We start from the raw sequence: 14,567 nt of genomic DNA, 5'->3' as shown, positions 1-14,567 counted from the left end.
GGGGGGACCTGCCCATTTTAGGGAGACTGCGAGATCTACCACCATGCGTGTAGTGCGGTTTTTGAAACTCCCATCACGTACAGTACACCCCACGGACAGTACGGCAAGCATATGGAGGTATATATTATTGCGCATCAGAAGTTTTGCCAATTGCTGCGTTGCGTACATATTGGGTTACTGATCAGTGCAGCCGATACAGTGTCATTTAGGGAGTCTCGCTGGCGGCTGGTTTTGAATCCCTAATTGCTCTTGCGTACTTGATATACTTGGTCATCGTCTGCGAGTAAGCGAGAAAGGGAGAGAAATCCAGCGACACACAGTGATCAAGCCACCACTGCCGGAGCGGACTTATTAAATGCTATCAGCATCTCGATGACATGCTGGTAAATTATTCTTTGTGACATAGATTCTGTGTGACACATGCCATTCCGATGATGGTGCTTTGCGGTACGATGATGTGTTTGGTGTGCTCGTTAGTTGCACCATGACTCACCATGCAATAAATGCTTGATAAACTGCGACTAATTAGCTGGGTAGAATGTTTGTAAAAGGCGCTGCATATCTCATCGACTTTAAGTCTCTGTACAGGTGTTTCTTAACCATTCCATTCAGCATTTGGTTTCTAAGGACTAAGGCCCTAATGGAGTGAACAATTCGTCAGGGTGACGCTATGTCACGCTCCTCGGATTAATGATGATTGACGCATAAGACGACGGTCAGTTTCAAACGATGACCGATTGGTTAGGGATCATGCCTAGCTGTGCGTTGTTGTGTTCCTTAACAGACAGTTCTTAAACGTGGCCGACACGCGACGCCGGCCAATTGTCTTGTCGTTTCTTAATGGTTCGGGGTGCGCGGTACCCTTAAAAGAGTGTCCACCACTTGCCGCAACCACTTGGACCGAAGTGCAATATGTGCCGCCGTAAAGAGCCCAGACACAAGGGTTCACACAAGAGTTTGATTGGAAGTGATCGAAGTTGGGCATATGTTGCTTTAAAGGCCAGAAATTGTGCGGGGTTTAGTTGTGTAGTAAAGGGAAGCGAAAAGGGCTCGCACACACCATTTGGGACTGGTATGGTTTGCGAAATTGGGTCAAACTCGTTTGACGAATCGTTTTGTGGAGACCCTACATAACGAGCGTCAAACACCACCACGTCGTCGTGGCTTTTGCAGGGAGAAGGGCTACGGAATGCAGCCCCAATGCAAATCTCTTGGCGGTCGGTTGGAGCGTTGTGTTTCGCTCGATAAGTACAGGGGGTTTATATGGCTCTGTAGCGATGCGAGAGAGCCCTATCGATTGGTTGTGTGTGGAAGAAGGTTATGATGCGGATCATTATGATGCTACCAGTCGGCGTTTGAGCACAATTATGTTCAAGTGCCACTCACCACACAATAATGGAAACGTGTATCGATTTGCTTCGTTTGGAGCGTAAGATACGTTTTATTGTGTATGGAATTCTTAGCTTCTTTAGATGCGAATTCTAAAGCCTACATAAACGACACAAAATCGAGCAGCAAGCATGGAGGAAAGGAACTTCCGATTGAGTACGTCCGCTCCCATTGGGGAAAACCACATCCTACTCCCCTCTCTCATAGGTTTGCGAATCTCCATTACCCACCGGATGAAGAGGCGGGAGGGTTGACAACGTTCGTGATATTGAAATGGAATATTAAAAGCCCTGCTTCCACCTTGAAGCCTTGCAAAAATAGCCCTGCTCGGTTGTGATGACTTCCCCTTCCACATTCCACTTTGCATGCTACTGCCCTACTGGGCCATTGTTCCGACCGATGCTACTGCCGGTGTAATAATATCAATCTTAATGCTTTTCTCACTGCACCTGAGCGCAGTCCGTCGGCGGAAACACAGTGGAAAGCGGACCCGGCTGTGTATCTTTATGCGAGTAGGGCAGGGCAGTGCTGGTCATAGGCGAAATGCTTTAATGTATGCATGTGCATTTACATACATAGCACCCCTCTCCACCGTGCCCTTTTGTGTGCCGTTGTGTCATTGCAAAATCCGATAGCCTCTGGAGTGGATCGCGCACAGGGGACAGCATAATATATACGCATGGGTGCATTTCCGCTGGTTTTCTTTCTGTCGCCGGCAAGACAACCATTGGTGCGTAAAAGCAATGCCCTGGCAATGCTATTCCGGCACATATTCTTTTTTTTGAGACGTTTGCTTTACGGCCCCATGGTTTTGTTTTAACAGAAGAGTCTATTTCTGCTGCTGGTACGTTCGTTTTGCGAAGTTGAATTTAAAGATTTCTCTGTGGATTTAAAAGGTACGCAAGCAAAGCAAGATGATCGCCCGAATGAGTTGTTCCAGCGAAGCGAAACATCTCTCTCTTTTCTGGAGAATGCAATGCACTTTCGGCCAGTATCGTTTCGCGGTGCAGTTTTTTTGGCGAGCCGCAAATAATTGCTTTTAAATTTATCGTTTCCTTCGGAGCGTTGAGCACACGAAGCAGCCGCCCTCGAAACACGCACAGCTTGCGGGAACGCAAACGCCAAGCCCCCAGTCACACGTGGCAGGGGCCGGAATAAACGTTCACGCAAAGGAAAAGAGCAGCAAGTGCAACGAGACAGACCAGACGGGTGGTGCAACCGACGCGCCGACAGAGACGATTGATTGATTTTTCCAAGCGCTAGCATGCATTTGAGACCTTTTTTTCACATCTATTTTCATTTTCTCCACGCTTCTTGTTCTTTTTGCACAGGAAACAACGCGTCGCGTAGAATGTGCCGACCGACGAGGGAAAGAACAACAGCGACAGCTTTCTGTTGCACGGTGCTAAGGCCACTGCACTGAGGAGGTAGCCCTCCCCCCCAGATGAGCATGATGCTGGTGGTAGTGGCGGAAACGAGGAAAACTGCCGCACCAATGGTGACCGCTTTTAGCTAGGTGGCATCAACCCTGCGACACTTTAAAGGAGACACGTACCCCTACGTACGTACGTGAAAGAGCGATCACGTTGGTTGATTTCCTGCCTCATCGTACTGCACTGTCACTGCCAAAACAAACAACTCCGGTACACAACCGAGCCGAGACATTTCACGGACGCCAACCAACCAACAAAACGACAACGATGAGCCAAATCATGCGGAAGGACTCGTCACTCAGCACAACGGCCGGCCATCGGCACCGTTCGATCGACATTGGCGGCGGAAGTGAATCGTCGATCATGGACCTGCACCACCGGGCGGCTGCTGGGCCACCGCCCCGATCGGCCCCACCAACCGGCGGTGGTGCCGGTGGCAAGCTGCCGTTGATGGGCGAAAAGCCGCGCACGATCAGTGACAGCGAGTCGGAGATCAACTACGAGCTGTTCAACACGAGCATCCACTCGGCGGACAGCGGGTCGGCGATCATGAACGCGTCCCAGCTGTCGACCGCGTCCTGCGACTCGACGCACATCAAGAGTGCCAACCTGACCCGCTCACAGCCCGGGGTAAGTTTGGCGGGACAAAAGGGACTAGCCCTTGGTGCTTGAGAGGTTGTAGAATCCTTGTAAAACATGACAATACGTTTAATGACGCTGCCAACTCCCCCTGAAAGGTTGTTTTTGCATCCTGTATCCTGGCTCTGAACCCTCCCTACGGCATGTTACGGTAGAATCGTTCCTGCTTTTTTGTATCACCATCACCATCGATATCTTCTCCCCCGCTATGCTTAGCCCCCGCTTCGATAAGCCATGCATAATTTACTACCCTTGACTACAGCTACACCGCGCTTAATTCAATTATGATGCACTGCTGAAAAGTGGACACCCTCGCTGTACAAAATCGTATGAAAATCCTTCTCCACTCTCCCCTACCATACCATTTGTGCGTTGATTAAACAGCCCGCAGGGAGACGCGCCATTCTCCGGCTGCTTTGGACCGTCCGGGTTTGCCGCCTGTGGGCCGACTGGAGCGGTTGTGGAAAAATTGAAACGATTTTAATTACTTTTCAGTGCAAGTGTGCTTCGGTTGTTTGCTCTCCTATCCAACACTCCGCCCAAAGGCAAGGTTCTGCGGGAGGTGTGGGAGGGAGTTTTATTTTATGCTGTTACCCATCTTCCTTCGGGGCAGCTCGTTGAAAGAACGGAACTGATTTCTGGCTGCTAATGCACAGTGTGTGTATGTGTGTGTGTATGTATAAAATATGGCCATCTCACCATGTGGTTGGTCAAAATGTAAATTAGGGTTGCCTTTGGGTCGGGTGATTGTAGCTTCGCTTTTGCTTTGTTAATCCATGCCCCATCAGTTCCGACGCTTGTTGGTTCAAGAATTCGACCATGAGAAGCGATTTTTATTACATGAAAAATTTGTCCACCAAAAGGCTGATCATTGTTAAATTATTTTGTGAACCTTATTTACGATTTGAATGCCGGTAACACATCTCATTCTGCGTCTTAATGCAGCGTCCTAAATGTCAGTCTTTTATCGCTAATGAGGCTATACAGCTGTTTATTGAAGAGCGCTTAATAAATTACGCTATAATCTTCTGAAATATGGTTTTATTTGGACCATTCTTGCCATAACAAAAGGCATACTAGGAACGAGCTTGTGTCCTCTCAATTGTCATCTTTAAATTATAATCAAATGATTAAGCTTTCCGTTAAGCTGTAGCTTGTTAGTGTAATCTTCCCGGCATCATTTTAGTTCCATTCCAATCACTTCTCGCTTAGAAACGCTACCCTCTATTACACTCATCTCATATTCATCTCCTCATCTTTCATTTTGCAGTCCTGCCGCTTCCCGAAGCTAGAAGAATGTGCCCACTTCCATTACGAGCGCGTACAGCTTGGCAACCTTTCCGTACAGCTCGAGGGCGACGAGCGTAGCGACTCGCAGCTTGGCTTGGCTTCCGATCTCAACACCTCCCAGACGAACTCGCTCGCCGGGCCGGCAGGAGGAGCAGGAGGCCCGTTGACGACCAGCACGACCAAGGGTGGTAGTAATGTTTGGTTTATCATACGCGTCACCGCCGGCCGCTCGGACCCGTTCATGATCAAGCGCTCGTACGAGAACATGTGCTTTCTGGACGAGATGCTGCACCGGTGCGTGTACGATCGGCGCGTGAGCGAGCTGGAGAATCTGCGCGAAGTGCTGCTAGCACTCCCGGACGCTAATCCGGAGCAGCAGCGCATGGAGCGAAGCACCAGCGAGGAGCAGCAGCAGTTGGAGAAGCTGGTCGGGACCTACCTGGCCCGCCTGTCGATGATTGCGTCGGACGCAATGACGTGCGGCCCGGTACTGACCTGGCTGCAGATCGACAACAAAGGGCGCCGGCTGCCGGTGGCGGACGAGCAGACGATGCGCTGCATCAACACGCCCGCGGTTGGGGCGGCCTACGGTGTGCGGCGGTACGTGGCGCAGGCTTGCGATGAAATCTCGATCGAGGTGGGCGACATGATCTCGGTGATCGATATGCCCAGCCCGGCCGAGTCGATCTGGTGGCGGGGCAAGAAGAGCCACCTGCAGAAGAACCAGTACGAGGTGGGCTTCTTCCCGCAGAGCTGCGTCGCGACGATCGGGGACAAGGTGCCGCGGCATATGCCGTTCCCGGCGCCGCTCGTCGGTTCGCTGGCCGTGTCGCCGACGAAGCCGGTGCTGCGCAAGCACGGCAAGCTGATTGCGTTCTTCCGTAGCTTCATTCTGTCGAGGCCGTCGCGCCGCCGGCTGAAGCAGAGCGGCATCTACAAGGAGCGGGTGTTTTCGTGCGACCTGGGCGAGCATCTGCTGAACAGTGGGCAGGACATCCCGATGGTGCTGAAGTGCTGTGCGGAGTTTATCGAGGAGTACGGCATCGTGGATGGGATCTATCGGCTGTCGGGCATTACGTCCAACATACAGAAGCTGCGGCGTGCGTTCGACGAGGAGCGCATTCCCGATCTGACGCATCCGGACATTCGGCAGGATATACACGCGGTCAGCTCGCTGCTGAAGATGTACTTCCGCGAGCTGCCCAACCCGCTGTGCACGTACCAGCTGTACGATCACTTTGTGGAGGCGATTCAGACGCGGCTGGACGCGCCGACCGATTTGAAGCTGCGGCTGATCCGCCAGACGGTACAGAAGCTGCCGCCGCCGCACTATCGCACGCTGAAGTATCTGGCGACGCATCTGTTCAAGATTGCGCGTCACTCGGCCAACACGGGCATGACGGAGCGGAATATTGCGATTGTCTGGGCGCCGAACCTGTTGCGCAGTCCGGCCCTGGAGTCGGGCGGAGTGGCGGCGCTGCGGGGTGTCGGTGTGCAGGCCGTGGTGACGGAGTATTTGATCAGCAATTGTGAGCAAATTTTCGACGACACGGCGGATGATTTTGGCAGCCACTACGTGGAATCGCAGCCGAACTCGCTGAGCGATAGCAACAGTGTGCAGAACTACGGCGGGGGCAGCGAGCAGCAGGAGCTGTCGCTTTCGATGGAGCGGCCGAAGAGCTTGAGCGTGGGTGGGGCGAAGCTGCTCAGCCTGGAGGAGGCCCGCATACGGAAGAACTGCATGGAGCAGAGCGAGAAGACGATTCCGATCAACATCACCAACCCGTCGACGCACATCGGGTCGTACATTGAGGTGGGCGGGGGTCCTTCCAGCCTGCCGGACAAGTATCACACGGTGCTGCCGGTGCCGAGGTAAGATGAGGTGCATTGTGCAGGTGAAATTCACTGCTTTGCTAATGCTGTCTTCTCTGTCGATTTTAGGAGCTGGAACAAACGAAAATCACACTCTTCGTGGAAATCAATCTTCACTCGTCAGCCCCGACAGTCCAACAGCAATAGTGATATTAAGGGAGGAATGGCAGCGGCGTCCTCGTCCGACAAGAACGCGCCAATGGTCAGCTCGGCAATGCAACCGGAAATCGGTGGATCGAGCTTGGCGGAGATCGAAGACAAGGAGACGGACCATCGGCGCAGCGTCAGTATTAAGGAAAGCTCGAGCGGACTGTTGGATAAGATGGCTAAGAGTAAGTAATCTCCAAAAAAAAAAAATCAACCGTTAAATGAAGTTAAGAAAATTAATATACAAACGATTCCTTTTTTTAGGTTTACTGTTTTCATCCGGTGTCGATCTGTTCGACGGAAAGAATCTGGCCATCGACAGCAATTGCGTACGGTCGAATTCGGTCGATAGCTTGCGCACCGCCGGCCACAGTCGATCGGTTTCGCACGACTCGTACTTCGATCTGCTGCAGTCGCCCATCCGCAGCGGAACGGTGGCCAATGGGACGGCAAGCGGCGGTGCAGTTGTCACCTGCCCGTCGCGTGAGCTGTCCGAGCTGGGGCTAAACTTTGACCGGGAGGAGCCCGAGATGAGAATTTTCTCCGAAAGCGAGAGTCTTGTGAGCAGCCCAAAGGTAGCGAAGGAGGTCAGTATGGTTGTGTTAATTATGTTACCGTGTTTACTAATTACAATGTTTTGTTCGCTTCTTTACAGTCGGTAAGACGGACTCTGCGAGCACGGCCGGAAGATTACATTGGCAGCGGGCACAGCGTGAACCCCAGCCCGAAGAAGCAACCGCGCCTGAACATACCGAGCCCTTCGCAGGAAGCTTCCGCCAAGCAGTGGAACATGGCGTCCCTTTCCTCTGCCGGCGCCAATCAGGACGACGAAAGCCTCTGCAAGCGCTACAAGCTGGAGGATCAGCTGAGCGATATTCAGTTCATCGATTGCAGCACGCCCGAACACACCTCGATCGGGCTGAACGGTGCGCCACAGGGTGGTTCGACCACATCCAGCACGACGGTGGTAAATACCATCTTCACCAGCGCACAGGTTCACAAACCACCCCAGCAGGAGGACTCATCCGAGGACCAGCACGAGGATGAAACGCTCGCAGTCGGGCTGCGTAACTCCTACCCCGGTCCGCAGTACGCGCAGTTCGGAAAGTTCAACTCCTCCCCAGTGAAGGAAACGCGCTTCAGCTATCCCGGCTCGGGTGGCAAGGAAAAGGCGACCAGAAAGGAGAAAGCGTCCCTGCAAAACGCGGGCTCGACCAGCTCGGTCGTGGAAAAGGTTCAATCGATGAGCGTCGACGAGCAAAGCCAACCCCAGCCGGCCACTATGGATGTGGTTGGGCTGAAGAAAAACGAAAGTTCCTTGTACGAAAGGTAAATATTGGCCATCCATTTTGTTTGCCACTACGCTCGCAAAGGACCAAAGGGTAATGAGAAGGGGGTTCACACAAAATTGGGCTCATTTCAGCGCTTTCCGGGTCATCTGCTGAAATGCATCGTTACCTCTCTCTCTCTATCTCTCTCGTGTTTTCTTTTAAAATTCTTTCTCTATCCATTAGCGCATGTTGTGCAGCTTGCTTTCCTACCTTCCGTTCTGAGCTCCCCGTTTAGCATAATATCTGTTACGTTTAGACATTACCCTTCCTCCCCCGTTTCTCCTTCCTTCGTGCGTTTGATTTGGCCTCCCTACTTTGATTCTATCTCCCGGTTTCTTTTTATTGTTTTCCAGTTTTCTGCTTTCTTCCGGTCAATCGAAACCCCCGAAATATCCTGGCCGTTACAGCTACCACCATCCCGGCACGGAGGTCGCGCGCGGCACGGCTGGCAGCGGTGGCGCCGGTGCTGATGACGCTGGCGAACCACGGGACCACGGTCAGCAGGCGGCTGCGGTCGTGCCGCGCAGCTGTTCCGAGAACGTGCTGCGCCGGACGGTCCCGGAGCTGTTCCCTCCATCGCATCACCATCATCATCACCATCACCACCATCACCATCATCACGGGCAGGTGAAGCAGCAGCTGACGACCGTGCATCCGCCACCGCCGCCGCCACCGTCATCAGCACCGTCGTCTGGGAAGGCCAGCACACCGCAATCGCCCCCGGTGCCGAGCCCGTGCTACTCGCTACTGATCGGTTCGACCAGTTCCGACACGACGAGCAACAGCAACATTACCACGCCCGTGTACGACGAGATGGACATTGCCGGTGGCTTTGCGGCCCATCCAAATGCCAAAGATACGCCGGTCGCCGATTCACCGAACGGTGCAGGAGCAAACGCTGGCGCTAGGTCAGCCACGGCCCGAAAGCACGATCTGAAAGCGATGAAACGGGAGCTGTCGCTCGATTTGAGCGGCACCTCCACCAAGCTGACCGGCTCGACCAACTTCACCTCGGACAACACGACCACCAACACTAGTCAATCGCTGACGCCGAGCGACTTCGGCTACCAAAACCTGAACCCCGAGCTGTCCCCGAACGGCGGAGGTGGCACGAATGGGGCGGCGGCGGCCGGAAACGAGGGCACGGCAGTGGAAATGACCAGCTTCAGTCAGAAGGCCAAATCGCCCGGCACACCGATTAAGGCTACCATCAACATTACGTACAACGTGCGCTCGCCCGTGCGCAAAGAGCAGGAAGGAAGCGTGTTCCGCTCGTGCTCGCCGCCACCACCAAGAACCGGCAATTCCAGTGCGGATTTGATTGCGGAAGAGGAGTACCAGCGTGAGCGGCGCAGCATCTACGAAAATGTGCTCGTACCGACCGCGGAAGAGGACGAAGATGGTAATGAAGGCACGATGGACGATGTTTCGCCCTCGAAGCGGCTTCTCGAGACAAACTTTGACGAGACGATGGTGTACGAGCAGGTGAAGTTTTTGAAGAACGTCGTGTCGGAAGTGAACCATCTCGTAAAGAGCGAAGCGGGACCAATCCAGGGGCAGCGCAACGGTGAGGCGATGGCGGCTGCACAGCGAATAGTACCTGATCTGCACCGCACAGGCTCCGCCGTTGAGGATGGCATTAATAACAATCACAACGAGAGTGGCAGTGGTAATGGTGCTGTTGTTGCTGAAAGCGATGGAATTGTGACCCGGCCGCAGCACTGCTGCGATGTGAAGCCGAAAGCGAACGGCGCCATCCCCATGCACGAGGAAGAAAGCGACGATGTGCCGATGTCGGACGCGAACGAGGATAGCTTGGAGTTTGACAACACGGACGTGTCGCTGTACGAGAATGTGGAGTTGCGCAAGAAGCCCAACCATCCGCTGTACGAAAACGTGGAACGGTCCACCGCCGTGCAGTCCTGCTCGCCGCCAACAACGAACAACCCGGCGACGGACACGCTCAAGTCCGTCCTCACAGAGGATGAGTTTTCGTCGCTGTGTGCCGATCGGAGCGATTTGGACAACGAAATGGAGTACCGCATTGAAATACCGCCCAAGATCGAGCTGACGGTATCGCCGAAAACTTCGAAACCGATGACACTGGACACATCGGAAGCGGTCGAGCCGGTCGTGAGCGTGAAGCAGCTGGCGACAAAGTTCGAAACCAGTCCGGTGGACGTAACGCCACCGTTCGATTTCGGGGGCATCAATCGGGGTCACAATCACCATTTCCGATCATCGCTCAACAATGGCAATTATGGAGCGAGCGAGCGGGTCACGATACGCAACAAATCGGCCAACGGTTCGACCGGTGCAAAGGAAGATCGGGCTGCGTTCGCAAGCTTTACCCGGAGTCTCGACGAGAATGCGTTTGTGCGAGAGTTTGGCAGTGGTCGGGGTCGGCTAGAGGGTGGCAGCGGGTTCGTTGTTGTCGGTGGGACCGCGATGAACAAAAGCAGTCAGCAGATTCCGGAGGTGGAAAGGAACATTCTGAACGAGAACAATCCGAACAGGAGAAAGTCGCTCGAGCTGTCCAATTCGGCACGGCCGCGCAGTATGAATCAACCAAAGAAATTGCCCCCGCTAGGTGCTGGCGGTGCCCCAACGGGCGTGGAGAATGTGGACGTAAACGGTGCCGATGATGGTGGTGGCAACAAGGGCAAAGCGGCGTCTGAGTGTTGCCGCGCAAAGGCGCTGCAATTGGGCGGTGCTGGCCAGAAGCAGACAGCGGGCAGTGGAAGCCCAACCGACACGACGACGACGCCGCCGAACATGAAGCTTGATCTCTCGGTGAAAATCGAAGACACCAAAGAGGCGCGTGCGTACAACGTGCGCATCACGCCAACCACCGAGAACCGGATATCGCTGGTGCAGTACAACTATAGCGACGGGACCACCAACAACGGCGGTGCCGATTGCATGAATGTGACCGACGGTGGTGGCGGGGCTGGCGGTTCGCCCACCGGCACACCCTTGATGCGGGTGGTCGGCGGGCGCAAGGCCGCAGAAGCGAACGGAACTGACGATGATCGTAACAGCGTCAGCAGCCTGAAGATGCTCGGCAGCTGCAAGCTCGATCGGTCGCGGATCGAAAAGATTAAGGAGGAGCGACGGCACCAGCTGAGCGAAAAGTATCGCTCGGAGTCGTTCAAGGGCGAACGGGGAGATTATGGTGGCGGTGCCAATGGGAAGCTGAAATCGAAATCCAAATCCGAGCTGCGCGAGTTCAAGGAAGGCGACGTGGTGGCGGACCGCGCGGACAAGAAGTACGATTCGTTGCGCTTCCGGTCCAAGTCGCGCGCTGAATTGCTGTCGTCCGAGGGGCCGTTTCCGCTGGGTGATTCGGGCTGCAATCCCATCGCGGGTAAGGTGGGCTCGCTTTCGTTGAACACGGTTGCTGCAACGGCCACGCAACCGCCGATAGCGCTACGCCCACCGAATGGTCCTATCCGCACGAGGCGCATAAGCGACGAGAAGAACCAGAACGATCTACCACCGCCGGCTCCAGTGGCAAATATGGCCGGTCCGGGCGATGCCTCCATTTCGCAGGTGTGCGACAACAAGTTTGAGCTGAAAACGAGACAAAAGTTCGATGTGAAGCGCAGTAGCATGGACTATCCTCCGGCAGCTGCGCCGCTTACCACGACCAACGCGACCGACAGCAAAGACGCTCAATCGATGCAGCAGCTGCAGCAGCAGCGCGATCAGCGGCACAGTCTCAACAATGGCCGAAGCGGTGTGGTCGTGACGCGCAGCAACTCTTCCAGCAGCAGCAGTGCGCAGTAAGTAAACGCTTAGCTCTTCTCCTCTACCACAGTCACTAACGTAATGGCACGCGGCACGGGGTGTGTATGTTACACACAAAACAGCTAGATGGTTGACTTCGGCAAATCACCTTACAACAACTACCACCACCTGCACATAATAAGAAAACGCAAACCACAACAACCTTACCAGACACGACTGTGTGTACGCCTATGATTTTACATGTGTGTTTAGGGTAGGCTTTCACAATCTATCTGTAACTTGCAACCTTAATGCATGTCGGTTTTTCTTCAATCTTGTCTTCTATCAAGTGTTTCATTGCATGATTCTTCGATTAGGTACCATTTCTACTCTTTCATTTTTCACTTTTTAGAATATTTTTTTATAATTAGAGCTCTTTTAATACATGTTAACAATTGGGAAAAACGCCTCGCACGCTTGATGCTTCAAACACAATATCCTCTCAGATTAAAAATCCTTCCCAACACAACGGTTTTGCAGCACGTAAGCGCATGTGTACTAAACCACAACACAACAGTTTGGCGATGCTCAGATGCAAAATGCGCAACTTAAAACCACCTTAATCAAGCACTTTAATATGTGTGTTACAGTAAAATTTTCATTTCTTGGAAGCATTAATTCATCAAAAAAACATTACAATGCCCTTGCTAATGATTTCCCGTTTTTCTGTCGCATACTTTTAGACGTGACCGCTGCTCGCCTCCCATCTCCATTAAGGATGTTGCCGCAATGTTTGAGTCGAGATCGCAGCAAAATCAATCGTAACGCGCCCTACTGCTGAGACACACTGCGCTGTGACCAACCGTGGCCGTGGAAAAGCGTCACACTGGGAGGGAGAGGCATAAGCTTCTATCTATTTATTGCAATACTTTAACGAAACCTTTCTACATAACCCTATAATAGTACTATGTCGCAAAACGGAAACTCAGGTGAATGAGTATTCAGTTCCAGTAGAGCAGCTGGCGTGACGTTTCGAACGTCAACCACTAACCGACCGGGCTGCCTGGGTGGGTTAAACGTCCTAGTGTAAGTAGGAGCAACAAGAATCAAACGTGTTCGATGCAACCGATGCGTTTCGGTTGTTTTAGTCGCGGGGCAAATGATACCGTTTGCGTACAGTTTTTTTTTTCTCGGTGCTATTCGGGCGGGTTCCCCTTTTTCCCCCCGGCGCACCCTTCGATATGACTTACAAAAGAAAGTGGCCAAATGTTAGTTATTGAAAACTTTTTCGCTCCTTACCCCTTACACTGTTTACTGTAATTCGACTAAAATCAGATAAATATTGAAACAAACCGGCAGGCAGGAGGCAGCAGTAGTTAATCGCAAATGGTATAAAACGAGTAGGTAAAGGATAGAGAGAACGTAATAGAAGGACAATGCTACTAATGAAAATGAACGGAAAATGGAAAGGCCACTAATTGTGAACATCCGTACGTCGGATTGTGGGGAAACGAATGTTTAAAGGAAAGCACATACACATACATAAGTTGTATATAGATTTTATGTTACAAATCATAACGTTACTGATTGGTGGCAATATGAAGGAGCATTGAGTAAGATTGATTATAAAAAAAAGGTTTCTGTTAACATTTTTCTTCGTTCTGAAGAACCAAACACGTGTGTGAAAATGTAAGATAAGGCTATACATCACAAGATTGTTTTTTTATATGTATATTTTTATTTTAATCTTTTCGAAGATTTGCTTAAAAAGGCTCATTTGTACAGGCCTCAACAGGTGTATGCGTTAAGGTAACGTTTCGTTCATACAAAGGTAGCGCATATGTATTTAGCAAACGTTTAATTTACGTTCTACTACGATAGGTACACACTCCTGTGTGTGTATGTGTAGTTGTAGTTTTGATCACCGCTTAAGGAATGTTGTAATCTTTTTTCGTTGTTTTCGCTTAAGGTTTATGGTCGGTTTGTTCGTTAAAAAAATTGTTTGTGCTTTTAAATTTTTGGTTTGGTTGCTATCGTCCGGAAAATAATTTGTTAAAAGTAGTCGATTTTCTATTACGACCATTAAATGCTGTGTTATATAGTTTCATAATGCGTAAGTGAACGGTCGCAGGGCCCGTTCCATGCTATAGGTAAACGTGCTATGAAAGGATAATAATTGTATAAAAAGAGAGAAAGAGAAAGAGAGAGAGAGAGAGAGAGAGAGAGAGAGAGAGAGAGAGATTATATATAATAAAGATTTCACACGCAACGAGAAGCGAGAAAGCAAAGAAAAGAATGCACCGTAACCGTATGTACGCGAGACAATAATGGCAGCAGACAGGAGCAGCAGGAAATACCCAAACACATTAAAATGAAGTTGATCAAGTTGCGCAAAATAACTCCTTTCCTTAACGTACTACCTTTTACAGTATAACCAACTTCCCCGTGAACGATTTCTTAAATTCAAGCCAAGTATAGTGTGAGTTGTTCGAAGAGAGAGAGAGAGCGCGAGAGAGAAAATTTCCAATCTTCCAGTCGTTTTGTATTTTGTGCCCTGCAAAAAAAAAATTACCCAAACTCTCTACCATTTTTGTATTAAAAAAAACCCCGATTTTTGCGGTAACAACACATTTATCGATAGTAACATACAAGCGCCGCGTATTGTTAGCGTAGCGATAGTCGACGGAGCTGTGCAGTGCTAGTTGTAATGAATATGCTAAGAGATTTTTGCACACGA

General features: G+C 51.5%; 1 protein-coding gene across 1 annotated transcript in view; it reads left to right on the top strand.

Moving 5' to 3' along the window:
* LOC121598012 (GTPase-activating protein CdGAPr) overlaps positions 1 to 14,113 on the top strand; it is a 76,834-nt gene extending 62,721 nt beyond the window's left edge. The window contains exons 3-9 of the mRNA XM_041924435.1: positions 2,721 to 3,452; positions 4,732 to 6,623; positions 6,693 to 6,955; positions 7,035 to 7,357; positions 7,426 to 8,099; positions 8,455 to 11,886; positions 12,574 to 14,113. Coding sequence (XP_041780369.1) covers positions 3,090 to 3,452; positions 4,732 to 6,623; positions 6,693 to 6,955; positions 7,035 to 7,357; positions 7,426 to 8,099; positions 8,455 to 11,886; positions 12,574 to 12,655 — 7,029 coding nt within the window. The 5' untranslated portion in view covers positions 2,721 to 3,089 and the 3' untranslated portion in view covers positions 12,656 to 14,113. The remainder of the gene's footprint in view (positions 1 to 2,720; positions 3,453 to 4,731; positions 6,624 to 6,692; positions 6,956 to 7,034; positions 7,358 to 7,425; positions 8,100 to 8,454; positions 11,887 to 12,573) is intronic.
* Positions 14,114 to 14,567: the final 454 nt, after the last annotated feature.

This window comes from Anopheles merus, chromosome 3R, assembly GCF_017562075.2.
Source record: "Anopheles merus strain MAF chromosome 3R, AmerM5.1, whole genome shotgun sequence".
Lineage (NCBI taxonomy): Eukaryota > Metazoa > Arthropoda > Insecta > Diptera > Culicidae > Anopheles > Anopheles merus.
The sequence above is the reverse complement of the archived record's forward strand: the minus strand, read 5'-3'. Positions and strand labels throughout refer to the sequence as shown.